At 32.8% G+C, this 27,881-nt stretch overlaps 1 protein-coding gene across 1 annotated transcript in view; it reads left to right on the top strand.

Annotated features, from left to right (window-relative positions):
- Nucleotides 1-23,266, top strand: part of LOC129231485 (egalitarian protein homolog) — a 78,192-nt gene extending 54,926 nt beyond the window's left edge. Inside the window, exons 3-5 of the mRNA XM_054865814.1 lie at nucleotides 8,423-8,667; nucleotides 14,693-14,890; nucleotides 22,105-23,266. Of these exons, the coding sequence (XP_054721789.1) occupies nucleotides 8,423-8,667; nucleotides 14,693-14,890; nucleotides 22,105-22,660 (999 nt within the window). The 3' untranslated portion in view covers nucleotides 22,661-23,266. The remainder of the gene's footprint in view (nucleotides 1-8,422; nucleotides 8,668-14,692; nucleotides 14,891-22,104) is intronic.
- The last annotated feature ends 4,615 nt before the right edge of the window (nucleotides 23,267-27,881 follow it).

The following is a 27,881-nucleotide window of genomic DNA, read 5'->3' as shown; positions in this document are numbered from 1 at the left end:
AATATTTCGCAAAAAGCAAAATCCGCGCTGAGGAACCCTGTTGTTAAACAATTATAGTCACTTAAGGATCCCCCCCCCCCCCCTTTCCACTATCTGACATTCTTTCCCCTGAAAACTTTTATAGCCCTCTGATGACCTCTAAGAACCTAATTGGCTACCCCCGTAGGCTGCGATATCTTAAGATTTTATTTTATACTTTTCAACTGCTTACATTTTTTTAATGTAAGGAATAGTTTGTTTAAAAAAAGAAAAGGTTATTACATACTACCTTTTCTTAAATCGTCGCATTTTCCACGTATGATTTTTGACGCACAAAATAGCCTATCAACAGTGTTTTATGGCATAATTTTTAATGCTTGCTTCAATTTCCTGTCATTTTTTCCTCTTTCTTTCTTTCTTTTTTAAATTTGACCAAAATTTTATTCTTAGTCGTTAGGCTTTTTCACATCACAATTTATTGGGTCAGTTAAAAACTAGTGAAAGAACAAGCCAAACTTCATGTTCAAAGAAGTGAACGACGCTACGTGAGTTCGTGAAAGCAATCATCAGACGCCCCATTACATTACGTCACTTTCCATGTTCCATATCGCATAACAAATGCGTTTTTAATCGGGAAAGTAAAGATGTCGCGCGATTTTACGCTCATTTCACCTTGTCCAACGAACTTGAACGTCGCGTCGCTCCTACTTTCAAACATGGTTACGGATCGGGTTTTAAAAGTACGGCTCGCTCCATATCAAATATCGCGTCTATGCTGTTGATATAGACGCAGGGCCCGATCAAGCCAAAGTGGTGGCCAGGTCCTGGTAAAATTTTATACCACTCTCATGGAAAAATCCGCACTTCTTCAAAGTAGTAGGGGAACATGGGACAAAGTGAAATAGCGGGGCAAAGTGAAACGGTGACATATTTTCTCTGCTTTTAGCTCCACCTATATGGTATTATTTTAACTATGTAGTACCATATGTAGTCTATTCCAGTCAAGAGAAACATACTGCCGATGATTAAAGCATTTGGTAATACAGGGATTTTTTAAAAAATGATACTCATATTGTAATATTTTGTTGTAAATCAAAAATTATTTTTGTTACTATAAAATGATAAAGTTATTGTTATTAACATTTTAAATAATTATTGAGACCCTCTAATATTCAATGCAGCATTAATTTAGTTAATATTAAGCTTATTTGCATTTTAAATAAATTGTACAATTAGTCAAGTAAGTACATACGGGGCAAAGTGAAATAGTTTGTTTCATTTACTCACTCAATCATTTAACACAAATCACTTTACGTTTTCATTTATTAATTAATTCATTTACTTTCCTTCATTTAGTAATTCACTTATTTATTCAGTCATTCACTTATTTTCTTATTCATTATGGCTTTTACTCGCTCATTTATTCTTCATATATTAATTGATTTATTCATTTAATACCCCCGTTTATTGTTTCATAATCTTTTCATTTATTCATTCAACCTTTTATTTTCTTATTCTTTTGATCAAAAATATGTTTTATAATAAAATAGAAAATATTTCATTAGAAAAATATTTTATTTTCCACTTTGCCCCATGAAAAACAAAAAGTGAAATCCCCCCCCCCCCTTTTTTTTGAAGACTTATATTTACTCCCAAAAATAAAAAATACTGTTTCAACGCAAGTTTTAGTACAAAATACAATGTTCTTTCTTTATGTACTGTAATTTTCAAAACAAATTTTCGATTTGTTCATTTTGAAATATCTCGGCCATTTTAACCATTTCACTTTGCGCCACATTGCCCTACATAGTTTTAACACAGACCTGCAGGACCGTGTGTTAATCAGATCCTGGATAGACTTAATCCTCTATTTAAAACCTAGCCTTTATACTCTATATGGAGCAACGGCACTTGAAAAACGTCAACTAAGAACGAACTCCCCCCTCCCCTGTTAGCTATATACAGTCAACTCAAGATAACTCGAATATTCCTTTATTTCGAAGTTTTCATTGTGTCCAGAAATTATCAGTGTTTTCCGATGCTAAGTTGTCTCTATATCTAGAAGATAACGTTTAAGTCAAAGCTCTTATGAAAGTTTTGTTTCATTTCATGCACGAAAATCCAATAAAAAACGTACGAAAACAAAATTTTTTTCTTTTCACACAAGTGTTTTGCTTTACTATAGTGCAACTTAACGGTACTACCTACCCCCCCCCCCCCCCCCCCCCCTAGATTCTGCGAGATTGGGCTACATTTTGCTATCTCTAGCGAACTAAAACCTTATTGAGTAGCAGCTGTCTATTTTTGGTCGACTTTAAATAGGGAAGTTTTCGATTTTTCAATTTTATTTTTATATGATGGAGTAACATATATGAACATCATAGGTGAAAAAATTTTTGCGATACGATAAGTAGTTTTTTTTTTAATTAATTTTTAAAGTTTAAGCGCTTGAGACGTCATGCGCTCTTCCGATACAGGCGAAGCCGAAGGTCACGCATTCGACTTCGAAGACGAAACGTAAAAGGCTTTTCTCCTCGCATTTAACTCCTCGCGTTTCTGGAACATTAAACCTCTCATCCTCTCGGAAGTATTCGAATATCATCATTGATGTTATATGAGGAAAATTATTTAGATTGTACTTTAACGAATCCGGTCTCCATAGTGTGTTCAAAAGGATTATTGAATTTCTAAAAAATAAAAATATCAGCGTGCTCAAAATGTCCCTAGCGAAAACAAGGGATCTTCGGCGGAAGGCTGCCCATTCGCGCCCTGTGACGTAGGCTCGTGACGTTTCAGAAGAGCGCACTTTTGCGCGTGGATTTTTAAAAATTCATTAAAAATCAACCACGGTGTTTTAAAATTCAGCGATGGTGAATTTTTTAGTTTTGAGTGTCAATTAACAATATCCATTAGCCAAAATATGAACATTTAATAGGTTGCAACTTCCCTATTTTGTCAAAATTTGAAAATGTTGCCTTTTTTTTCTGGACCACATAAATAATTCTGCCAAAAAAATGTTTGAAAGTAATGTGATCAAAAGAAATTGGGCGACCTTGTGTTATCTCGAGCTATTTTCTTAAAATTTTGGAATTTTTGCTATTCTGAAAATATAACAACCCTTCTTGGCCGTTTCCGATCGAGACTTCAGATTTGAGATTTGCTTGTGCGGTGTTTACTTAGAATGATGTCAAAATGAAAATTGAATACCTTAAATCGAAATAAAAAGTCGAATTGTTAACAAACTGAATGACTTTAAGTCCGATATAGAAAAAAAATGTAAGCAAAGATAACTTCCTTTTTTTAAAGAAGTATGTGACAAAGTTTATTCTATGTGAAAATATTTTTGTACTGTCCTAATAACCCTTTTATTCTAAACTATGATCATTATAATTACTCTATCTTACACTATTTCTGAAGAAAAAATTTTTGGAAAAAAATAGAACCGACTTCAAAATTGCTCTAAAAAGGGAAAAATAATTTTATTCTTTAAACACCATCGATAATACTTTTAAACATAATTTTTGAAGTTGGCGCAAAAACAAAAAGTAAATTCCAGTGTAACCATGCTTCGTTCATATTTTTTTCAGAAAATCATCCAAAGTTAGAAACGAAACATTTATATCGTTACCCAAAGATGCTGTTATCAATGCATAATGTATGTGGTAGTAAAGGAACTAGGCCTGGTAAAATATATAGTTGTAGTTGGATTATGGCGGTGAATGATCTGTTCTATCGTTATTGCGCCAACTTCAAAAATTATGTTTAAAAGTATTATCGATGGTGTTTAAAGAATAAAATTATTTTTCCCTTTTTAGAGCAATTTTGAAGTCGGTTCTATTTTTTTCCAAAAATTTTTTTTTCATCCTTTTTAGTGTAAATGTATATATTTCTGTAAAAGTAAGAAGTTACCATCATGAAACTTTACCCTTTTTTTTCCTAAAAATGCTACATACTAAAAAAAAACTATAAGCACATCTTAAACTTTAAGCGATTGACACTAAAAATGTATCTTTACCACTTGAGAAAATGCCGGAATTTTCCAGAATCGGAAAGAAACAGAAATCAATAGAACATTCGAGAAAATACGAGAAACAGTAGAAACGAAATCTTAGTAAAATTCACTTCGTCCTAATCGGAATTTGAACCCGGGTTGTTCGCGTGGAAGGCGAGAATTCTACCACTGAGCCACCGTTATACACGGAAGGTAAGCGCGAACTTCGTTACAATATTTAATCATTTAATAGGGAAATTGCATGAAATGTATGGTTTTTCTCCCATAACTTTTTTTCTAAAGGACAAATATGGTCAAACAAAGTAATGGGACCTAAGTTGAGCCATCCCCTATCCATTAAAGAAAGAATCATCAAAATCGGTTCACTAGGTGAGACGCTGTGAGTGGACAAACAAAAAAAAAAACATACATACGGTATGAACTGATAACCGCCTCCTTTTTGAAGTCGGTTAAAAAGAAGACATTATTCTTGAAAATGCTCGGAGGGGAACTTCCGGCAACTCGAAGCTTTTAACTGGTCCCTTGCGACTTCAAGTTATCTAGAGTTAACTGTATTCATTAAAAAAAAAAGAATAATTTTTCATTTTGGCTCCCTCTTTTTTTTTTTTTTTTTTGATGCAGCAGTACATGGGACCAAGCGAGGGTGCATTTTCGGAAATAACCCTTCCCTCACGAACCTGTGGTTTTAAGCCACATTGCAATTCCTAGTGTTGCATGTAAGAAATGTTATGACCAACCACCAGGAGAAAATACAAATACAAAAGTGACGACCAGCAACAGGCTCTGGGCCCAGCTAGACTGGTCCTAGTCAATTTACAATCCCCAGTGAAGATCAATGGCCCTCTTAAAACTATCTACTCCCTTGCTCATTACCACCTCTTCCGGTAAGCTGTTCCAAGGTTCCACTACCCTGCTGAAATAATAATTTTCCTAATATCCATGATAGCCTGAGATTTAAATAGCTTAAAACAATGACCCCTTGTCTGTTTTCAGTGCTAAACTTCAGCCCCGTAACATCTTTCATTTCAATAAATTAAAACAACTGAATCATGTCCCCTCGGTCTCTTCTTTGCTCAAGACTGTACATTTTTAGCCTTCTAAGCCTGGAATCATAATCTAAGTGGGAAAGTCAATTTATTAGCCTTGCAGCCCGCCTTTGAACCCTTTCCAATACATTAATATCTTTACAAATAATGGCTTCTTATGACCCTCACTCTTGGAAAGAAATTCTGGACCCCTATTGCAATCTTAGACCATCTCAATGATCTAAGATTGCAATATCTCGATGGCGAGTGACAATGAGATCATAAGAGAACCCCTTTTAGTGACACACCAACCTTTTACCTGCCGATGTTCCCAAATGGGAACATTTTTTTGTGAATTTTTTTAGTAACCTAGTTATTTGTTTAGACTTGTCATATTTTCTGAAATGACACATAACAATATGAATTTATTTTAAGTGTTCTTAATTTTTAAAGTACGTTTAACCTTTATCTTGAAATTAAAGTCAAATTTACTGAATTTCTGAACTTAGAATTTGTCTAAGTTTTTTTGTATCTGCTTTTAAAGAAAAAGATGTAAGAAATATTTTATTGGCGTTATTTAGTAGCCAGAGGGCATATATTTTATTTCAACTTAACAAAATATTTCCAATTATTATTTCTTGTGAGTTATTTCCATAAGAACCGACACGTTCCCATTTGGGAACATCGGCGTTTAGAGTATAGTATTTGAGGGGGATTTTAGTCAGTTGCGGAATTTGAGTGTGATTCCTCTTTATTTCAAATATTTTGTTGTAGAAGATCTGTTTTGTGTTGAATATGCGTGCTCGGTTCTTTCATTCACGAACATACATTTTTTATCAATCAGCTTGCCCTTCACACCACTATTCTATTGTAAATATGACCTTCACACCCGCCTTCATGCATTCTCTCTATTATAAGTAAATCGCGTTTTCGGGGTTGGGATTCTTGTTTCCTACCCTACTCACTTTCTATGAATTGTATGTGTTTAACACTTTTAAAATGTATCTCGTGACTGACGGGTAGATAAAGATAAGGGCCTTTTATGAACATTGACCAGTCTCATTTCATCATTTCATTTCATTACTCGGCTCACGTGCGTTCTGTTTCTTTTAGCGAGTCTCATACGTACCAACGATTTTGTTTTTAGACTCAGAATAATGTAGTTTTAATCTATTTAGTGTTTTTGAACTATCATTCCGTATAAACAGCAATCTAGAGATGCCTCGCAAGTTTTTAACGTTAGAAGCTGCGTTAGATTATTTCCACAGCTTATCCAACAGCGAACTTGATGACGAACATGAGCATGATCTTTGTATTTTGCTGCCTGATAAACACGCGAGTCTGAGTAATGAAGAACACATAAACGATGAAGCCTTAAATGAAGTTTATCCTAAAGATGTCTGCGGCCATGTTGACTTGATGTTTAGCGATGAAGATACAGGTTCAAATAGTTCAGATGATCAGCTTCACAATTCAGGATATCAAAAGGGAAACACAACCTCATGCTCGACTCCAAAAGCAAAGAAGCGGAAACAAGAACCCTATCCCAGGTGGGGAAAATATGCTAAGTTGGAAGAAAATCTTCCGGGAAAAAAAACTCGAAAAATTGACTGAAAAATTCCCCGAGCTTCAGGCAATGGATCTCCTGCAGTTATTTTTCAAAATACTTCCTCTGGATTAAATGCAACATCTAGCTGATATATTAACTCTCAGTGAAGGTGTCAAGCAGACCTGAACCTAAATCACATCTTCCTGTTCTGAATTTAAAAACAGATAACCATTATCTTGTCCCCTTTGCTCAGAGACGTTGTACGGTTTGTCAGAAGAACGTGTGAAAACGGGCATTGAATGTGAAACAAGACTCCGCTCATCTTGCTTCCCTCAATACCATGGACAATAAGGAAGAAAAAGTGTCATTCAGAAGAGAAAAGTATAATAGTATGTAAAATAAACAAAAAATATTCATATTTTTTCATCCATTTCGAAGTAATAAAGTTTCGAGATCAATCCTCCCGTTTACTTCATTCCAAACGCCGATGTTCCCAAATGGGAACATCCTGAAATTCCTATTTAAAAAATTTTTTTCGCCAAAACATGTTTAGGTTAGCTATACTAGAGGTAAATTGAGACATTTAAGCAAAAAATTAAGAGTAAAAATTAAAAATTTGAATTACGGCGTTTAAAAGGTTAAAAGTTGAGTCACTGCCACCTTGTTTTTCGCCATTTGAAGAGTAGAATATGGCCCCCTGGCTAAAAGACGAAATTAACAGTAGATACCGGCGTTAAGGCGACTAAATGAAAGGAAATGGCGATTGAAAAATCATCTCAATCGGCAGCACCCGATCACCCCTCAAATCATCCTTGAAAATTATACGAAAATACAACACCTGAAACTTAAGATCTTGCAATGCAAAAGAATAAGCTGCACTTAAAATACCGAACAAGACACGCTCCCTTTCTTTTTCCCAGAATTTTCTTCCAGTAAAATTGCTGAATATTCGCTCTCCCCCTTCCCTCCTAACTGGGCTCGTCAGGAATTTTAAAGGAAGACTCTATTAGCAGAAGTCACAAACGCGCAAAAACGAATTTTTTACAAAAATCGAGATCGCAAAAACGAACCTTTTTTACTTCCTTTTACAAAAAATGAAGTATTGTATTCGCGAAAAAATTCTCATTCAAAAATCGGCCTTAATTTCCATTTTGCTCACCCCCGAATAAATGTTGAGTTTATTTTTCAGCCCGACAACACGTGGATGTATGCCTAGGAACGTACAGACACCCGAAATATCCATTTTGACCATCCCCGAGTTAATTACGACGAGTTTTCTCGTGACGTCTGTATGTACGTATGTATGTGCGTATGTTTGTATGTATGTCGCATAACTCAAAAACGGAATGTCCTAGAAAGTTGAAATTTAGTATTTAGACTCCTAGTGGGGTCTAGTTGTGCACCTCCCTTTTTGGTTGCATTCTGATGTTCCGAAGGGGGTCTTTTGACCCTTTTGGGGGGCAATCATAGTTAATTTCGATGTAAACTCAAGTTGTGTTATAATTTGGCGGATACTTGGCGATATATCGCCAGTCTTTTGGTCGCCAAGTTTTGTCGCCAGCTTGGCGACAAATTTGGCGATTTTTTTTTTTAATTTTATTTATTTTTTTTAATCTGGTTTTAATTTGGCCACTGTTGGTGATATTTAGAGAGTAAACTATTGAATCACATTAAAACTGCCAATAATGAGAAAAATGACATTAAATTGGAGTAAAAGGAAGTCATGTGATGCACACATCAACTCGTTTTTTTTTTTCCATTTATTATTTTTGCACAAAGCTGAACTTTTTATTTTTTAACTAAATGACTCTGCACTTTGTCCAGCCTTTGTAATGATTATTACTGTTTGCATTCTAGGCTGCCCATGCTATTTTACAACAACAGGATGCTGGCAAGCCTGTTTACAAAGTAAAGAATATATCTCTTAATACATTGTGTAGTACATACGGTGGCCCGGTAAATCCACGCAAAGATCAAATGAAAAGCTTATATCGGAGAGATCAAAAGTTCTGGAGTCGCCGACCATTGACAGATGACATGATTTTCCATGCTGCATTTGATGTGTTCTGTCTTTTGCCAACAGTTTATTATAATATTAAAAGGTGAGCTTTTTTTTTTTCAATTTATTTTAAAGTTCGTTTTGCACAAATATGTGAAGAATTTTCTTACTATCCTGTTTCATGTTTTTATCCTATATTTAAGTGCTTGTGTCAGAAATGGTTAAATGATTGAGTGACAGCTAAGCAAGACTGGTGGAATTAAGGACTTTGAGTTTTCTTTATATCACAATATACAAAATCGCTGAAAATGTTTGTGTTTGAACTGTAAATTGCACAAAGATTATCGTTTGACTAGAAAACAACAATCAGTTTACCATTTTCTGGGAAACACTTACAAAAGGAAAAAAAAAAAACACTTATACTTTAAAACTGCTATGGCTGGAAAAAAAATATTTGGGAGTGCGAAGGGATAGAAACGGTCGGGAAAAAAGCTTTTTTCATATTTTTTCCAAGGAGTTTGTTCTTCTTTAAATGTGTTTTAAAGTTCAGTATTCCACATTTAAAAGGTTTAACTTTGATAATCCAAGCTGTAAGCTTAGTTAATTTCCCTATACATCAGAGTATTTGCTAATTTTTCTTTCCAAAAATAAATGAACGCACAGAATAGAATTACATCAAGAGTGTCAATTAGGGAAAATGTTAAGGCTTATTAGCTATTGATTTAATGTGTTTGCATGAATAGATATGCATAAATGCATGAAGCAAACTTTTCAAAAAAAAAAAAAAAAAAAAAAATGAAAGCAACGGTCTTGATATTTAAATTTAAAAAAAGAAAAAAAAATGTACAAATTTCTGTTAATTGACTGATTATTTACAAAAATAACACCCTACTCAAAGTTAAAATGGAGACAATTATTTATTTTTTAAGGATTGTCTGAAACTGATTTACATTAAATTTGCATTGTTTTTGTAATTACAAACCATAGGGTAACCAGTAATGCCACCAATAATCGATATGCTCTCAGTTTAACTCAATTTTCTGAGATTTTTAATGTATTTAGACTTTTTAAACTATTTTTCTCTCATGCAACTACATCTCATCTAATTCTGGATCTTCTAAATTAGTCGATTCTATTTTTATTTACTCAATTTTGAAAAAAAGGTCCGAACCCCCCCCCCCCCCCCCCGTAACAAACACCGACTATTCTGATGATACCTAGTAACAGATAGGATGAGCAAAGGGTGAGTAATGAACATAGTTCCTCTTTTCTCACTAAATGGGCAAAAGTTTTTATTTTTAGATCTAAAACCTTATTAAATTCAAATGAACATGAATCACCGGCAGACCTTGGGGTGACTGTTCATAACTTTCCACCACTGCCTTGTGAATACCAACTGGCTCATGAAATTCACTTTGATAACACTAGATGGTTGCACCATATTCATGGGTCGTAGCAACATCAGTTTTAAACACCTAAAATTCTTATTATTTAAATCCAAACTTACGACTGTCTGTTACTGGACCCTTGTCTGTTACTGGTGCCGTTACTCGATTATCGGGAGAAGAGGGAGGGGACACCCCACCTCCCCCAACTACAGCACTGCTATAAAAGAATTGCCTCATAACAATTCTGAGATCATATAAAGCAAGAACATTTTAAGATGATACAGGAAAATGAATTTGTAACAATGTCGAACACAAAAGCATGACTTCTACAGGATGTGAGAGAAACAACAATAAATATTCCTAAACAAGATCTTCATAATTAGGAACACATGCAGACACATGTGTTAATGCTTTCACGCTCTATCAACGTTTCTCATTTTCAATTATTTTTTACTCTAAATATAGAGTTGGTTGGGTAAGTAGGACTCCTTTTCAGAACAGTTCGTTTTTGAAATCTTATCCAAAAATTTTGAAAAAAAAATTTTGACCCAAGATAAAATAAGACAAATTAAACTTATTGTCTCATTTTATCTTGTACATTATTCATGAATCATCATTTTCTAAAATAATGCTTTCATCATTATTTTCTAAAATAATGCTTTAAATATTCTTAATGATTGTATTTTTAAAAAAAAATCGGCTATGTGTCCCATTTACCCCATAATAAAGGATAAGTGGGTCCCCCCCCCCTTTTATTTAAAATTAAATCAAGCATACCTAAAAAGGGGTAAAGAGGTTTTACTTGATACAGTACATGTAAATTTTTAGTATGAATATTTTTTTAATGCATTTATTCATGAGATATTTACTGTCTTTTGAATCTGTATGACAGAAAGTTTTTAAACAAAAACAAAACAAATCTACAATTTATTGAAAGCATATAGGTACATATTTTACTTTTAACATATAAAGGTGTGTTTAATAAACGTAATACAGTTGATTAAGGTTGATTTCGAACTCCCAACATTAGACCTACATAACACTTTATGGTTTACTTTGTTGTAAGTTTAACAAATACATAACCACCAGCGTTAGCAGTTTATGTAGCTTAACTATCAATTCCTACTAGGTCATTATGGTTGTCTTGTATTTCACTAATACAAATATTTTATCAGAGATGCTTTTGATTTTGAAATCCCCATTATTATAGGGGGACCCACTTACCCCTTATAGCAAAAATTTATGGGTTAAGTGGAACCGCCTCCTCTTAAACAGTTATTAATAATATTTTTTTTCAAAAATTCTTGTTGCTGTATGAACCTTAAGCTAAACTATACCTGAGAAATTAATTAACATAAAAAAAATAGTACAGTTGAACCCCAATTTAACGAACCTCTATTTAACAAATTTCGCAATTTAGTGAATTTTTCTTTTTCCCTGTCTAAAATGAAGGCAAAAACCCCTATTTACCAAATAATAGACCCCAAATTAACGAATTATTCTAGCAGCCGAAATTTTTTTTTTTTTTTTTTGTAATTTGAGTTAGGAAATATTGGATTGTTTTCCAAATGTTATATCCATATTGTCCGAAGCAGAAAAAGATTTTTCTTGGAATTAACAATTTTTGACGAGCAAGGGGGCAACCAAGGAATATTGATTCTGATGCAGAAAGAGATAATGAAACTCCCATTAAAACTGTTGCTTTCTCAAATGCTTTATATGGCGTGGAAACTGTAAAAACATATCTCATGCAGCATGCTGCAAATGACACAGTTTCTGCTTCTTTCCACAAATTTGAAAGAGAACTATTTCAAGTCAAGTATCAAGGAGAACATTATCAACTATTACTCAGTAATTTAAAAATTTTCAACTTAACTAATAAGTGGTGAAATGCTGAATAAAAAATGTACAATTTCTAATTATAGATATTTTTATGCAATTCTTATTAAGGGTTTTAGAAGAGGTGAGTGCAGTTTTTTTTTTTTTTTCGTACCCCGATATTGATATTACGAATAACCCCGATTTAACATATAAAAATTTTGGTCTCGAAGAATTCGTTAAATCGGGGTTCGACTGTAAAAACTAACCTGGAAACACTTTTTTGAAAAATGTTGCTTGAACTCGCAAAAAAAAAAAAATCAGAATTTTATTTTGACTAAGTGCTAAACCTAGAAAAAAATTCCACGAAACACGAACATATGCAAAACCAATCACTGTGATGAAATGTAACATGATCAGTGCAAAAAGGTTTGAAAACTTTATCCATATTTCAGTTTTAGGGGGGTGACCCACTTACCCCAGTCACCTACTTCCCTCAATCAACCCTAATACATACACAAATACATAAATAGAAAAGTGGCGACCAGCAAGTGGCTCCTATTCAATTTATCAATCATAAATGAAGATCAAGGTCCCACTTCCAAATTGCGAGTAGCGGCTGCTTCATGTAAACTATTACAACTGTGTGCAACCGTAGTCGCCATTCAATAACTTAAATTGACTGTCAGAAGAAACGAATAAGAGGTGCCTAGTATATCGACGGTGGAATTCAAAGTGGCTAACTAAGCACAGAATTTGTACTACTTAGTCTTCTTTAAACCATTGCCAGATAAAATGTACAGTAGGCTCTCTGTTTAACGACTTTCAAGGGACCACAAAAAATTGTCCTTAAGTAGAAAGCGTCCTTAAATAGAATGCTTTTAACATTATAGTGGACCACCTGGGACTGTGAAAAGCCGTCGTTAAATAGAGAAAGTCGTTAAACAGAGAGCCAACTGTATTTGCTTTTTTTTTCCCAAAATGGCTGTAACACATAGTGAACATTATGAACTGGAGAAAATGTCGAGGGCATACATAAAAAAATTTTCTTTGTTTATCGCTATAATTATTTTTATGTGAAAATTATAATTTAACTGATAGTTAGTTACATTTCAGCATGGTTATAAATTATTTTAACTGGTAATAATTTAAAACTTAATATTCTCCTTTGTTCTAAAATAAAATATTTTTAAGCTTTTCATAAATTACTTATGTACACAGCATTGATACTTAGTTATGGGCAATTAAATGGAGAAAAGTTTCAAAAGATGGTATTTTTTGCCTTTAAAAGTACTTTGTTTTTGCACACAAATGATCCTCAAAGTGGGTGGAGGTGTCGTTTAGATGGGTTCCATCTCACACTAAATGAATTAAAATCTTGGGGGTGTCTTCTTAAAGACCAAACAAGACTGCAACCTTTCCCTCCTCCCTAGAGTTGAAGGGGTTACATCTTTTTGTGTCATTACTGGTCACGGCTACTTACAAGCCCATCTTTTTAAAATCGGACTGGACAATTCTCCACTGTGCCCACTATGTGAAGAGACTATGCAAAGGACAGGGGATCATCTTTTTGATTGCCCCGTTCTTCTCAACATGCTCAAGGATGTAGAGAGCTTTCCCGCTCTACTACTACATCATTGTTGAATTGGACTGCAAGGCGCCTTATGTCCAAGAGGACGTTGGCTGGTGTAATTTAAAAAAAACACTAAATGAATTTGAATGTTGATTTGTAATAAATATTTGGTTTGTATAGCATTTAATAAGCTGAAAAAAAAAAGGCTTTTAAAATATTTGTTTTACAGGCAAATTTGTAAGCATCAGCACTACTCACAGCAGAAAAATGACTTCACTTGTAAAAATTGCCTATGAACATTGTTTTAGATGTAAAATTAGTGAGCAAAATAAATTATGGGTGCCACCTTTATGTTGTTTAAACTGTTCTATATGATTTCGAGTATGGATCATGGGAAAACTTCCCTCCAAATTCTAATAATTTGAAGGGAATCTAGAAATCACACACATTTAGAGGATTCCGGTTTTTGTACGACTCTAACTGCAAAAAGAATTAATTCTCGAAACAGTGTCATGTGTTCAGCATCTTAACATCAGTTCTGCATCAAGACCAGTTGTAGAGAAACCTTAGCTCTATACTCCTTCCCACTCATAATTCCGATAGAGAGCACTGCAAGCACTTTTAAAGATAAGCAAGTCTAATTATTAATTAGTTACAATTGGATCTCGAACCGCTTCAAACTTGAGCGCAAGCTCTGTGTAAGCGATTCATTTGCTTCCTGTGAAAAGTGCTCATTAACATGGAAAGTTATATTCAAGTTATAAAGATTGCTTATCTTGCGCTGAATCTATGATTTGAATTTAGACTAAAGTTTTTTTTAGCACCAGTACCTCACAGTAATGGGTTACCTAACAAACATGTTACTTGCATAAAAATATAATTGTATAAACAGGTACTAATGTACTGGATTTAATGCTCTTATAGTGTTTTGGTGTGTATTTGGGTAATAGTCTGTGTTTTGGTGTGTAAAATGTATACCAATACACTGCCGTAAATTTTAAGTTTTACTGTACAATTTCCGGAATTAATATGGTAATAATTCATGTAATCATACCCTACATTTGAAACAAAATGAGAACTAAGTAAACATTTTTAATATCATTTTTATTTATCCATGAGAGTATTGAACCAAAATATTAGCTTTATATTTAAGGAAAAAAAAGTTGATTTTTGTTTAACAGTGTCAATACTAAACTTTTCTTGAAATTTGAATATGTGTTTTAGCATTTAATTTTTTTTTTTTAATTTTTAAATGCCTCTTTTTTTTTCCTCCTTAATTTTCATCAAAGCTGCTCAAATTATGTTTATATTTCATTAAAATTAACTATTGCTTTTATCATTTATTGTAGCTTATTAAGACCGGAATCTTATTCAATGCTTAATGAGTTGTGCTATGAACAAATAATGAATTATGTTCGTCCTGAAGAAATAAAGAATTCTAAGAAACAAAGAAAAATTGACATGGAAGTTCTAGATTTGAAACAGAAACTCAATTCATCTCATACAAAGCAAGTTGTTTTGAGTAACCGTGAAATAAGACTACTTAGGTAAGGATAGTTGTTTTCTCTTTCCGTTTTTTTTTTTTTAATCATAAATAAGTGTGATTTGATATTTAAAGCTACCTTTTAAATACTTTTTGCTATGTTGACTTAGATTTGACCCAAAGAACTAAAAATCCTGAAAATTCAGACTTTTTTAGAAGCTAAATGTTCACTGTGTTAGTTTATGGAGAAAACCATTCTTACTGACGCTTGAATCGTGAGCCATGAGAGGAAAAAATCCCTTGCTTTTTTTTTAATCAGTCAGACAGTATAATTAATTTATGTTGACTTGAAAAAAAGACGAAGTTTAAGTAGATGTTAATTCTTGTGTCAAAAACATGTAAAAAGTAAGCAGAGCAGTATTTTTAGAGTACATAAATAAAAATGCAAAACAAAATCATTAAACTGAGTTGTAATTTGCAAATCTCATCATTTGTTTTTATTGCCAGTTTGATTTGTGTTTTATGAATAATGTACCGCATCAAAGTAACATAAATTCTTCAGTGTTTAGCCTGAGCATTTCCAAAGTTTTAAATTAAAAAAAAGTTGTTTTAAATAAAAATTTTTAATCTTTGAAAAATTGAGTAAGAAAAAAAATTATAATAAAGTGCTTAATGTACCTTGGGATATATTTCTTATCTAATGTTAACACATTGTAGACTGGTTACAAGAATCCCTTCCATGTTCTCATTTTGTCAAATGACCGTTCCTGAGAATCAATGGGATTTGTCACCTTGTAACTTTCTTTATGCCATTTCTTATGTTTTTGGTAATCTTCCCTTTGACTCTGAAGGTTCGTATTTTTGATTGAATGTATGAAATATGTGACTGGTCCACTGCTTTAAATGCTGTGAAAAATAGCAAATCATTCTTAAGTTATTTGTAAATGTTGAAGATTACCTTTTGTGCTTTTCCAGGCAGAAAGTGAACTCCCTTAAACTCATTATCATTATTGCTTTATATATATATATATATATATATATATATATATATATATATATACACACAGTCGATGCTCGATATAACGACCATCTCCATCCCAAAGAAAAAGGTCTTTATGACGAGTTGTCGTTAGAAGGGGTGGAATTAAAAAGAAAATACACATACGTCATTCATGTCCCGCTGTTCCGTGAAATACCCAAATTATTTTTACCATAGGAGTTTTTAGAAAAATCATGTGTGCAAAATATTAAACAGATTTTGAAGCAGAAAATATAGGGGAAAAAATATTACACACTGAACAAATAAATCATTTACTTTCTGAAGATAAAATCAGAAACATGTTTGCCTTTTTAGCACATGTTATTTTGCAAAACATAATTTTCTGTTTCAGTTATAGATGATAATTAGTGTTTTTCTTGCTTTTCAAAGAAACATTTTGAACACCTCTAGAACTCGAAACATTTTTCATATTAAGAACTTTGGTCTCAATTTCATCATCATCATCTGATCATGATATACATCAATTTGTTTTTGTGCATAATATCGAGAGGTAGTTTACCTTCTGACAGATGTTCGACACATTCTAAATCATAATTTGTTTTAGCATAATCGTCAAAGTTTAAAGATTCATCCAATTTCATTTTCTTAGAAATTTTTTATGGCTTATCATCTTGGATTGCCTCACCAATCGCTTTTTACTTTTGCTTTTTAAAATCAGCATGATGGAAAAAATTCTTGATGGTCTTTTCTGAGGATTCATTCCATGCATTCCATTAAAGAGATGCAAAGCTGCAAGGATATCCTTTTGTAATCTTCACCTCCGTGGAGTGCAGAAGCAAACTCTTAAAAACCATTTGATTCAAACACCAAACTATACCAATACATCTGTTAAGTTCTTTTTCTTTGGAATCCGGAAATCTCTTTTTTCCTCTCATTTTTTTTCTGTGCTGCGGTGAGTGATAGTCCCCCCCCCCAATCAAAATTGGATTTTACATTGAAGATTTCATGCAGCTATCCGTAAACAATAACCAAGGTCATTTCAAGTTATACTTTTGTTTAATTGAAAAAAGCATCGGAAATAGCGACCGCTGAATTCGGTCGCTGTATTGGATTAGACAATACAGAACGGTCGTTACAACGAAACCAAATTAACATAGGATTCATAGGGATAAAGTTGGGGCTTTTACCACTGGTCGTTATATTGGGATGGTCTTTATAATGTGTGGTCGTTATAATGAGCGTCGACTGTATATATATATATATATATATATATATATATATATATATATATATATATATATATATATATATATATATATATATATATATATATATATATTGGGTCTCCAGAAAATGTAAGTTTTGAAAGCAAATATTTTTCAATTTCAAAACCCTTTTTTTTTTTCATCCTTACAACAAAGTGTTACCCACTAGAAGTAACCATAAACAGTGGCCCAGCTAAGTTCCAATTATTTTACTCATAAATAAGAAAAAGGAAAAATGCCTTGTTCACGGAAATTAAAAAAAAAAAGAAAAAATCTTTTAATGTTTAACAACTGAGGCCAATTTAATATTAAAGTAGCAATTTTGTTGATTGTGCAAACAATGAGCTATTTTAATGATTAGTGGGAATCTAATATTAAGCTCTCTTAATTAAAGCACGGCTTAGTTAGTAGTTATCCTTTTTCTTCAAATGTGTGTTAAAAAATAGTATTTAGTAAATTTCAGAATATACTGACAATTGATAATTTTAGTTGAATGCCTAAAATTGATGTATTTCCCCTCCATCATTTATGTTCTCCTCAGAAATAATGACTTTGATAAGGTCTGTCACGGAGGTGAGATTCACGGAGATGAGGAATTTTCCATTAATATAGGATACATTTTTCAGGGAAATATTTTTTTTCTTCATTGCTGCAATCTGCACATGTTAAGCATATGAAAACATGTTCACTTCTTTTTTTTTACATTAATTTACCTCCCTGAAATTCAAGTCCAAGGAGGTGAGAATTCACAATGACACTCTTAGTTTTTAAAACAAAATCTATCTTCTTGTTTTTCAACAAAAATCTCACTTCTTTATGGCTGAAAATAAACAAGGGAGCTCTCTAGTATCATGGAAAAATAAAATATGATGTCATTACTGCCAGGTGTAAATGAGAAATGGCATTTTGTGTTTAAGTAACGGAAGCAAGAATTTATTGTGTGACATGATTCCTTATCCTACTAAAACAAACTAAAACACAATATTAAACAATTAAATATACTCAACCAATTAGTATTTGAGACACTTGAATCGATTATTGCAGAAAGGGAATCGATCACATTTCTTTTCAAAATTGAGTTCGCTGTGGTTTTCCCATGCTTGGATGTAGAGACATCAATTACTGTAGCAGGGAAGTCAATTTTTGTACAACAAAGCACTTTATTTAGGGATCATTTTTTTTGTTCAGTGCAGAATGGACGCAAGTCTCGGACTTATGCCCTTTCTGCACCAAACGCGAAGGAAGAAATAGTAAAGACGCAATGGCAAGAGCATAGAAAAATTAGATTTTTTTTCGTAATGAAGAAAAAACAAATAATTTCCTTTGATCTAACTATGGTAGGTTCATCAGTTCGGGTTGTTAGGTGGGGAGAGATTCAAAATCATGGAATCCGAATGAAATTCGCTAATTTCTCAGGGGTTCCATTAACACCCCTCTAAAAACTGCAAAAAAACTATGATTTCAGTGAGATGTACGCTGGTCAAAATACAAACAACACTACAGGAGACTTTTTCTAGAAATAACACTGATGAAATTTAACAAGATTACTGATGACTTTCCTCTGAGAGGACATTCGTTTGTCCTTTGCGATCGGGATCTTGGGACAGTAAAGCGAATGCTCAACATATATGACAGGTCATAACCATGTGAAATCCTGAAATTACATCAGGGCCAGCTCTAGTAGTTCGGCTACCCTTGGCAATATTGACAAGTGCTGCCCTCTGCCCATTGAATAATAATAAAATTAATATAAAGTAATGATATTTTAATAAATTAAAAAAATAGTAAAGAGTTGACTATTAAAGGGAGTTTCTAGTTGAAGTCCAAACTGGGTTTTGCATACCTAAGCGCTGGGACAAACATTACAGTAGCGCATCTTCTGGCGCTGAAACAAATATTAATATTTTCAAATGATTTTTAAATTGCGCAATTCTGCCTCTAAAAGTAAATTGAATTTTTAGTTTAATTACCAACAGTGTTTTGCACATCCAAGCACTGGTACACACTCTAAGTTATTATTATTATTAATAATATTTTTTGTTAGCATTGAATCTTATGGAGCTGAAACAGATATTCTTACTCTTAAAAAAATTTCAATTTCAAAACTTGCCACCCCTAAAATCTGCCACCCTGGGCGACTACCTAGGTCGCCTGCCCCAAGAGCCAGGCCTGAATTACATCATTATCAGCATTACAAATTTGTTGAAAACAATGAAATCTGTAACTGCTTAAACAGGTGTCCAGGATTTTTTAAGAGGACTTATCTCCCAAATTGATATTTTGGAAAAAGATTCTACTGGTCGACAGAAGTTTTCAATTATCAACATTTACGATGCTTAAATATTCGATCGAACATCAAAGGAATGGTTTCAGGCTAGTTATTTTATAGACTGTTTTCAAGAGAATATTGCAAAGTAATGCTTGTTGACCGAACTACCTTTGCCAATATTGAGTATAAAGGGAAAATTTTCATATTGTTGAAAGAAATAACAGATATCAAGATGATTATTCAGTGCAGTTTTGAACATAGTCATACTAATATGTGCATCGAACTTGGTACACGAAATTTGGCAAGGGAAATATAGAAAAAAGATTTCTATGAAGGATGCATTTTATGAATATGAATATAATTTATACTTATATATGTAAAATTTTTGCCTTTTTTCTCAGTTTGTTAGTTTTCTGTATTTGTTTTAATTTTTTTACACCAGACTTTATTATTTCACTAAAACAAGATGAGAGAAAGCAGAAAATACAAGATGTATTTTCTTAAGATAATGAATTTATGATTCCGGACTTCATTAATTGTTTTTGTCACTTTGTTATATTATTTTTTATTACCATAAATCAGTTTGAAACAAATCTGTTTCACTTGAGTTTCATTTTCATCACTGTAAAAACTAGTCTTTCAGGATATTTATTGCAGAAAGGGCATAACTCTGAATTGAAAAAAAAAAATTTAATTAATTTCAGCGACAAAATAAAATGTAATTTAAGGTGAGGTAATGATCCTACTTGTGGCTAGATTAGTGGTAAAAATTTTCGTAGAATTTTGTTCATTTCTGAATGAAATAATCATTTTTTATTAATTCCTGAAAAGTTGCATTAGTTGGACTTATGCCCTTTCTGAAATAATTGATTCAATTGTGAAAGGAATAGTAAATAAATAAGAATATACTATAATTAAGCAAGTTTTTAAGCAACATAAAATCACATCTGGTGTGACATGCCACGGAGGTGAGAATTCACATGCTGTGAACCAAAATTATATTTAAATAAAAATTATTATCAAAAAAATTGTTGGCATGTTTAAATAGATATATTTTTGATGAAATTAAAAAACATTGTTAAATGAATTGTTCCTTAAAGTTTTTACTGTAAAAGGTGTGTGACAGAAAAGTTACTTTTTGAAGAATGATACATATACATGCATACCTGCCAAGCCTTCCGGATTTCCCGGAAGTTTTACGGATTTTTATGTCCTTTTCCGTTTTTCCGGTTATGAGCAAAATCTTCCGGATTTTTCACGTTTTGTAGGAAAAAAATAGTATCTCGCCAATTTTGGCGCTAACGATTCTTTTGTGGAATGCGGCACCGCGTTTTAGGCCAAGTAGCCAAGGAAAGATTGCCGTAGGAGAATGGCACGAGAAGAAGTGAGGCAAGATTATGACGTCACGGAGTGATACAGCGCATGACTTCATCGGGATCCAATCAAAGCAAGCGTCGCGCCTGGCAACTAGGGGCACAATTTCGGCGCCGATTATCTTCTCGCTCTCTCAGTTTGAGCTGTTTTTGCTTTGTTCTTTTTTTAAAATGAGTACCAAATGTTATTTCCAAACTTTTAAAGAAAGCAATAAAAGTAATATTTACTAAACGAAAGTAAGTTCAATTGATATGAAATTCATAACTAATATATTGTTAAATGTAAAAAGGATAGGGGTCCTGTTTGATTTTATTTTGAGTTAAAATCTTGTGGATAAAAATAAAAAAATCTTCCGGATTTTTTTCTCGGAGGTTGGCAGGTAAGTACATGTGTGTGTGCAGATATATTATGTAACAGTGTATATGTGTTATATATATATATATATATATATATATATATATATATATATATATGTGTGTGTGTGTGTGTGTGTGTGTGTGTGTGTACATATATTATGTAACAGCAAAATTTTAAGAGAGCTAGTGTACAGAAGACAAATAAATTTATGAATGATTTTTGTATAACTTGCCCTAGACGCTTGTGTGTGTGTAGACCGTCGATAGGTCAAAAAAGTAAGATGGTGTATGAAATTGATAGCCCTTTAATTATCAAACGGATCTCAAGCACAGTTGTAGTGAAAATATGGACCTAATGCTCTGTATAATATTCACTGCATGATGTGGGGTGGAAAGGAGAAGAACCCTCGGAAAATTTTCAAATTTGTAGTCTTAAAAATGCATTTTAACTTCATATTTTTTGAAGACTTGCCATTCCACTTTGGGTGTCACCCCCTAGATGATTGACACGTGATGCGGACCGCCCCCCCCCCCGTAGCGAAACCACACACACACACACACATATATATATATATATATATATATATATATATATATATATATATATATATATATATATATATATATACTCAGTAAAACCCTTCCTAACGGACAAAAAAATTTGTCCCATTAGTGTCCGCATTAGAGGGTTTTTACTGTATATATTACGTACCATATAACTTCATGGGTACATGATAATCAGTTCATGTTAACCGGATTTCATCTATCCAAAATATTTTTAAGTGATTGTTAAGTCATGCAAGCAACAAGTACATCATATTATCTCACTTTTGGTGATTTAACGTTTGAAACCACTGTGTCGGTTAACTAAAAATTAAAAAAAAAGCGCTAGATGGACTCAAATGAAGCCACTATGACTTAAAGGGTTAATAATAAGTGTAAATAACTTTTGATTTTTTCCATTTCATTTCTAAGGAATTCTTACTTTGATTCTTTGATATTTTTACTTTCTAGGTATCTTGACTTAAGTCCTCAAGATCGAGCCAAAATTGAAGGCACACCCAAAGTAGCCAAAAAGCTTGAGCGATTACGTAGCAGAGGAACTAGTAATGACTCTGGGTCTATTCACTCTGGATCTGGAAATCCTGAAGATGATAATTTCTCTGAAGACAGCAGTGTGGATGGAAATGGTGATTATGATGATCATTTAAGTAGTAAAGGTGAATATGACATCAGTGAGTCAAATTATAGTTCATTTTCAGACCCATTCACATCTTATACCTCTCCAACCCATTCGTTATCAAATTATCGTGGTACTTCCCCAGAACTCATTAATGGTAGTATTGATCATTTCAGTAGTTTATCCCCGGGAGGTAGTAGCTGTGGTGGAATGAATACTTGTACTTGTGACTGCCATAAAAAGTACCACCCAATGTCTCCAAAACACCCCAAACTAATGAGTGTACAAACTTGCGCTGCAGCTTCTCAAACCTTATCTACTGGTGATATTGTTATAACAAAAGTATTTTTTAATGAAAGTGAGAAATTAAATGGAAATGAAAATAATTAAACTGCATACAGTCATTTAGGGTAATTTTGAACCGTGTGGTTTAACTTTGCCTCATTTCTAATTTTAAAATATATTTTACTTCAAAAGGAAATAGAAAGTCCAATGCTGTATTCTGCTAACTAGGTAATAATATGTTTTCTACTTTCATTTTGCAAAATAAGTTGGCAACACTTTGCACAGCTATTGGTATAATCCAGTAATTATGGACTTATTAGAAGCTACTCTTAGATGCTGATTTGAAGCTGTTGAAATCTCTCATTCCCTACTATATAGTATTCTATACAGTACCGTAAAATGGTCCAACTATGAGTCACTTTTCGATGTTTCCAATTAAAATTCCGTATACATCTTTGATTTAGAAATTTGAGAACATTAGCAATGGTAGCTATACATCTCATCTTTCGAATGAAATGTTTAAAAAAAATCTAAGTTGGAAAGAAGAGGAAGGGGAATTTTTCTCCCGTCGCCCATAGTTGTACCCCTATCTGGTACAACTATGGGTCACCTCATTTTAACCCTAGAAAACACATTGAAAACTTGATCTGGCCTATTGTTGTCTGAGACTACACATTGTCCTATGCTTCAAACTGTATTTAAAAAAAAAAATTTTTGTCGATGATTTACCTTTTATTTTCAAATTTTTAAGACTTAATCATCACTTGTCATCTCGAGTGATTAATAAAGTTCAACATGGTAAACATAGGTATCAACTAAAGGCTAGGTACCTATACTTAGGTCTCGGAAAATATGTAGGTCTGACAAATTTTAAACGAAATAGAAAAAAAAAAATTTTTTTTTGAAGACTGAAATGCAAAATCACATTTCTTATTTCAAATGTTATCAAAATAAATAATTTTAAAAAATTATCTCAGTTTGTATTTGGTCCGGATTTCAGTCAGCACCTTCTTCAAAAACTCCTATGAGAACGAGTGATAGGGCGACCCCCAAACTTTCTTCTGTCTTTTATTGCCATTATTTACAATAAATAACACAAAATATGACAAAAGCATCCTAACAGAGAATAAAATGAAGCTCCAAACCACTAAAATCCATGAAAAATAGGTGACCCATTGTTGTACCCCAACATTCCCATTTTTGATAAATGTTGAGAGCTTGTGAAAACTATAAAACATTTTAAGTCAACAAGCCATTTAATTCATAACTGACAAACTAGTGAAGCAAATCTGAACCTACCAGATCTTGGAAAACAGTATAAGTGGTCTGCCCAAAGGAGACTTTTGGTTCTTCCACTAGTGAATCGAATCACGCACTAAGATTGACTAAGGTATACAAAAACAATGGAAATCTCTGATAAAGAGTCTTTATCTACCTAAATGGTTGCACTACCTGGTGATTTTGTTTGGATCTCGTAAGTTTGAAAAAGTGGCCCTTAGAAAGCAAAATCATCGCCATGGCAACAGTGACCCATTGTTGCCCCCTTGACACAAAGTTGTACCGTTTTACAGTATTAGAGAAATCTTGTAATGTAAAAAAATTTCAAATCAGGAGTTTTTTTAACATTTAGAAATTTTATTTTCATGTTAAAAGTTGCACAACTTTTTTTGAAATAATTGTTTTTCATCACATTTCTCATGTGATTCTAGGTTAAACTGAGTGGCAGAATAACTTTAAACTAGGTTGATGGTTATAATTATTTCTTAATTTTGGGTAACTATATAATTCTTTAAGGGTTTTTCTTGAGTTATATGCCAATATAATGTATTCAATAATACTATTAGAAAATGTGGGGCAGTTAAAAATGGAGAAATTGTGGCTCAAGGTTACCCTGACTGACTTGATTGGTATGTTTGCATGAGAAGTAAGATCTAATAACATATTCTGTTTCAATGCGATTTCAAATTTTAAGTTTACTTCTTCTGTTAAATTCTAGCAAGCTGACAAAATTTTAAGAGGAAATGAAATTGATCTTTTGAAACACTTCTTATGATTAAAAATTTCTAGAACAGCATTACAAAACACAAATTTGCAAAGAAAATGTACACATGTTTTCGGTTTATAAAGAATTCTTTCTTCAATACAAAATAAAGTTATCCTATGGATATAGAGACATTGCACAAAAGTCACCATGTAAAACAATAAATAGTTTCGGAAGGGAAAATAGAGGTTTAAACAATCAACTAGTAAGAATGCAATTGGAGGACCAGTAGGAGCGAAGTCACAAACGGAAACTTTTCCCTGAATTATACGATTAAGCAAGAATAACTCTAATAGGGTGGAAAGGAAATGGTGAAAGAATTAGCAAGCTGGAAGGAAAATGCCAATGAAGCTAAAGCAGGAAAAAATTTCTTTAAATTAATTGTAGAGAAATTAAGAGACACAAAAAGAGGAGGAAATATTACAAGTTTATTGTAAAATTAACAAATCAAAAAAGTTTGAATGGGGGGCATGGTTCAAGCATCAAGTTTCAAAAGGATGTAATCATTCGAGTATTACTAGAAATAGAAATAGGGGAGCAATAAGAGAAGTAATTATAACAATTGTGATTTAAGAAATTTCAGTGTGTTAAACAAAAGCTATTTATGCAAGCTTAAAGTTTCCTATACCAATGCTAGACGTACTAGGCACACGATGGGAGAATTGAGAAGCATTATTATAGATGAGAATTACGGAGACATGGGTTACCAAATATGATGCAGGTTTTTTATGTATTGCTGGGTATTATTTGTTTAGACAAGATAAGAGTATATAAAAGAGGTGGTGGAGTTTTATTTTTTGTTAGAGACACTTTCATTTGCAATGAATTGGTCATTAAGGACAAACCTAATAATATTAATGGTTTGGCTGGAGTTAATGAGCAATAAGGGCAAAATATTGCTCTTGGGGAAACATTTATTGGCCACCTAGTTTAAACCAAGGAACAAGATGAACAAATGTATGTATTGTATTATTAGCAACATGTCCAATAAGGGATCTATTATCTTAATGAGGGATTTTAATTATACGGGGATAGATTGGAATATATTTTACCCCAGTGATGGCAGAGAAGATAAATTTTTGAAATTAATTGCGGTGACTGTTTCTTAGATCATGTTGTAACTCACGGAACTCAGCAGGATGTGATTTGGATCTAGTTTTCTGTGATATGGGAGGTTCTGTTCAGGGGTTGTGTGTAGGGGATTATATTGGAGATAGTGACCTCAACAGTAATAGGTTCTGGATAAAATTTGATGTGTACAAAGATGAAAATTTTAGGTTTGTACCCAATTTCAGAAGTACTGATTTTCTTGCACTTAGGCAGAGCTTGAAAGAGATATTTTTCTCAGGATTTTAAAATAGTAATGCAGATCTGCAGTAGACAGAATCTAAGGAAAAACTAGCAAAAACGATTAGGGATTATGTTCCTTTCAGAAAAAAGATGTTAATACTAAAATTTGGCCCATGTATTTCTCTAGGGAGGTTAAAGAAGCTCTTAAATTATAAGCAAGTCATCTTTCGACTGTTTGAAAAAACTGGTCAGTGTGCAGGTAGGTTCCGGTATTGTAAGGCAAGGCATAGTTTTAAGTATTTGATACGGATTCAGAAAAGAGAATTGGAGCAAAGGCTAGCAGATATCATTGACAGAAATCCTAAGAGTTATTTTGCTTATGCTAATTATGGGAAAGTTTGTAATGGTCAAATTACGCCACTGGTGGATGAACATGGCAATTTAATTCAAAGAAATAAAGATATTGCAACTGTTCTTAATAACTTTTTTCCAGTCATAGGCCTAACAAGTCACAGGCTGTCATACAGCTTGAGGATTTTGTTTCATTTGAATAAAGTTAAGCTCCTCCTGAATCTCATAATATTTATCCAAAAATTTTAGTTGAATGTGCAGATGAATTAGTGGATGTTAAATATTTTCAATGCTTCTTTATAACTCAGGGACAGTGCCTGGCTAATATAATGCCGCTCTTCAAGAAAGGGTCTAAAGGTAATTCAGGGAATTATAGACCTGTAAGTCTTGACTGCAGGGGTTTGTAAAATTTTTGAAACTTTGATCAAAATTAAGATAATTACTTTTATTAGAGATAAATTGTGTACTACTAATTTATTGCATTTCTATAACAAGGTTACCTTGGTTTTAGATAACAAAAAGTGTGTACTTATAGTGTAGCTTATATTGATTTTCAAAGAGCTTTTGATAAGGTACTGCATGTTGCTCTTCTCAACAAACTAGCTGGTACAGGAATAGGGGGCAAATTTTTACTTTGGGTTAGGAATTGGCTGACTAGAAGGAAACAAAGAGTATTTGTGAGGGGAAATCATTCTAAATGGTCTGCTTTCTTTCCACTTTGCAAATTCTCTTGTATTTTCTTTTCATTCTGTACTTCTTTTCACCATTCAGTTAACAAAACTCATTTTGTTTTAGCTTTCTCTGCTTCTTACCACTTTTCAAATTCTCTTGTTATTTCTACTCTATCCAATAGGAGTTACACTTACTTTACTCTCTACTTCTGAGAAAGCTTCCGTTCATGGCTTTGTGTTCCTTTTTGCTACTTTAATCTTTTTTTTTTCTTTTTTTTAAACTTTTTTAATGGTTGGTTATTCCTCTATTATCACAAATTCAGCTGTTACCTGGTCTGCATTGTTGCTTTTGTCAAATGTCTTTACATGCATTGTCTAACTTATTTTTACTCTGAGAAACAGAAATTTAAAAGAGTAAAACAAGTATCCACAATTTCTGCAAATTTGTGTTTCTTTTTTTTTCAGCCAGAAGGTGGTTATTTATTTCTTACTTTTTATGCATATTTTAAAACATTCCTGATTTCTCAATTTTGGAACAATGATCTTTTGTATAGTAGATATGGTTTTGATTGCTGTTATAATAATAATAAAAACAACGTTGCTAAAGTATAGTGCAGCTCTGGTTAGTTAAGCTGTGACCTTGATTATGTTTACCTGTTTTAGGGGAGTTTAGTGAAAAATAAGCGTGTTATTGGCTCGGATTTTAGTTTTAATATTTTTGAAGAGCTACTAAGAAAGTATTTTAGCACCAATTACCCCTCCCTATTTTCCGAAAAACAGAGGTAAACATTGTCAGAGTGGGAGCTCAACTTCTCAGAGCCTCATCCACAAATTGTAAAATTTTGCGTTCATGTGTTTTCGAGTACAAGAAACGCTTTTTCAATGCAGAAGATTTCAGGTTATTGATGAACGAACTATTATTCAGCTTTTTGTTTGTTGTTTAGTTTACTGTTTTGTTATAATCAAGTTGCTA

The sequence above is a fragment of the Uloborus diversus genome, chromosome 10, assembly GCF_026930045.1.
Source record: "Uloborus diversus isolate 005 chromosome 10, Udiv.v.3.1, whole genome shotgun sequence".
Lineage (NCBI taxonomy): Eukaryota > Metazoa > Arthropoda > Arachnida > Araneae > Uloboridae > Uloborus > Uloborus diversus.
The sequence above is the reverse complement of the archived record's forward strand: the minus strand, read 5'-3'. Positions and strand labels throughout refer to the sequence as shown.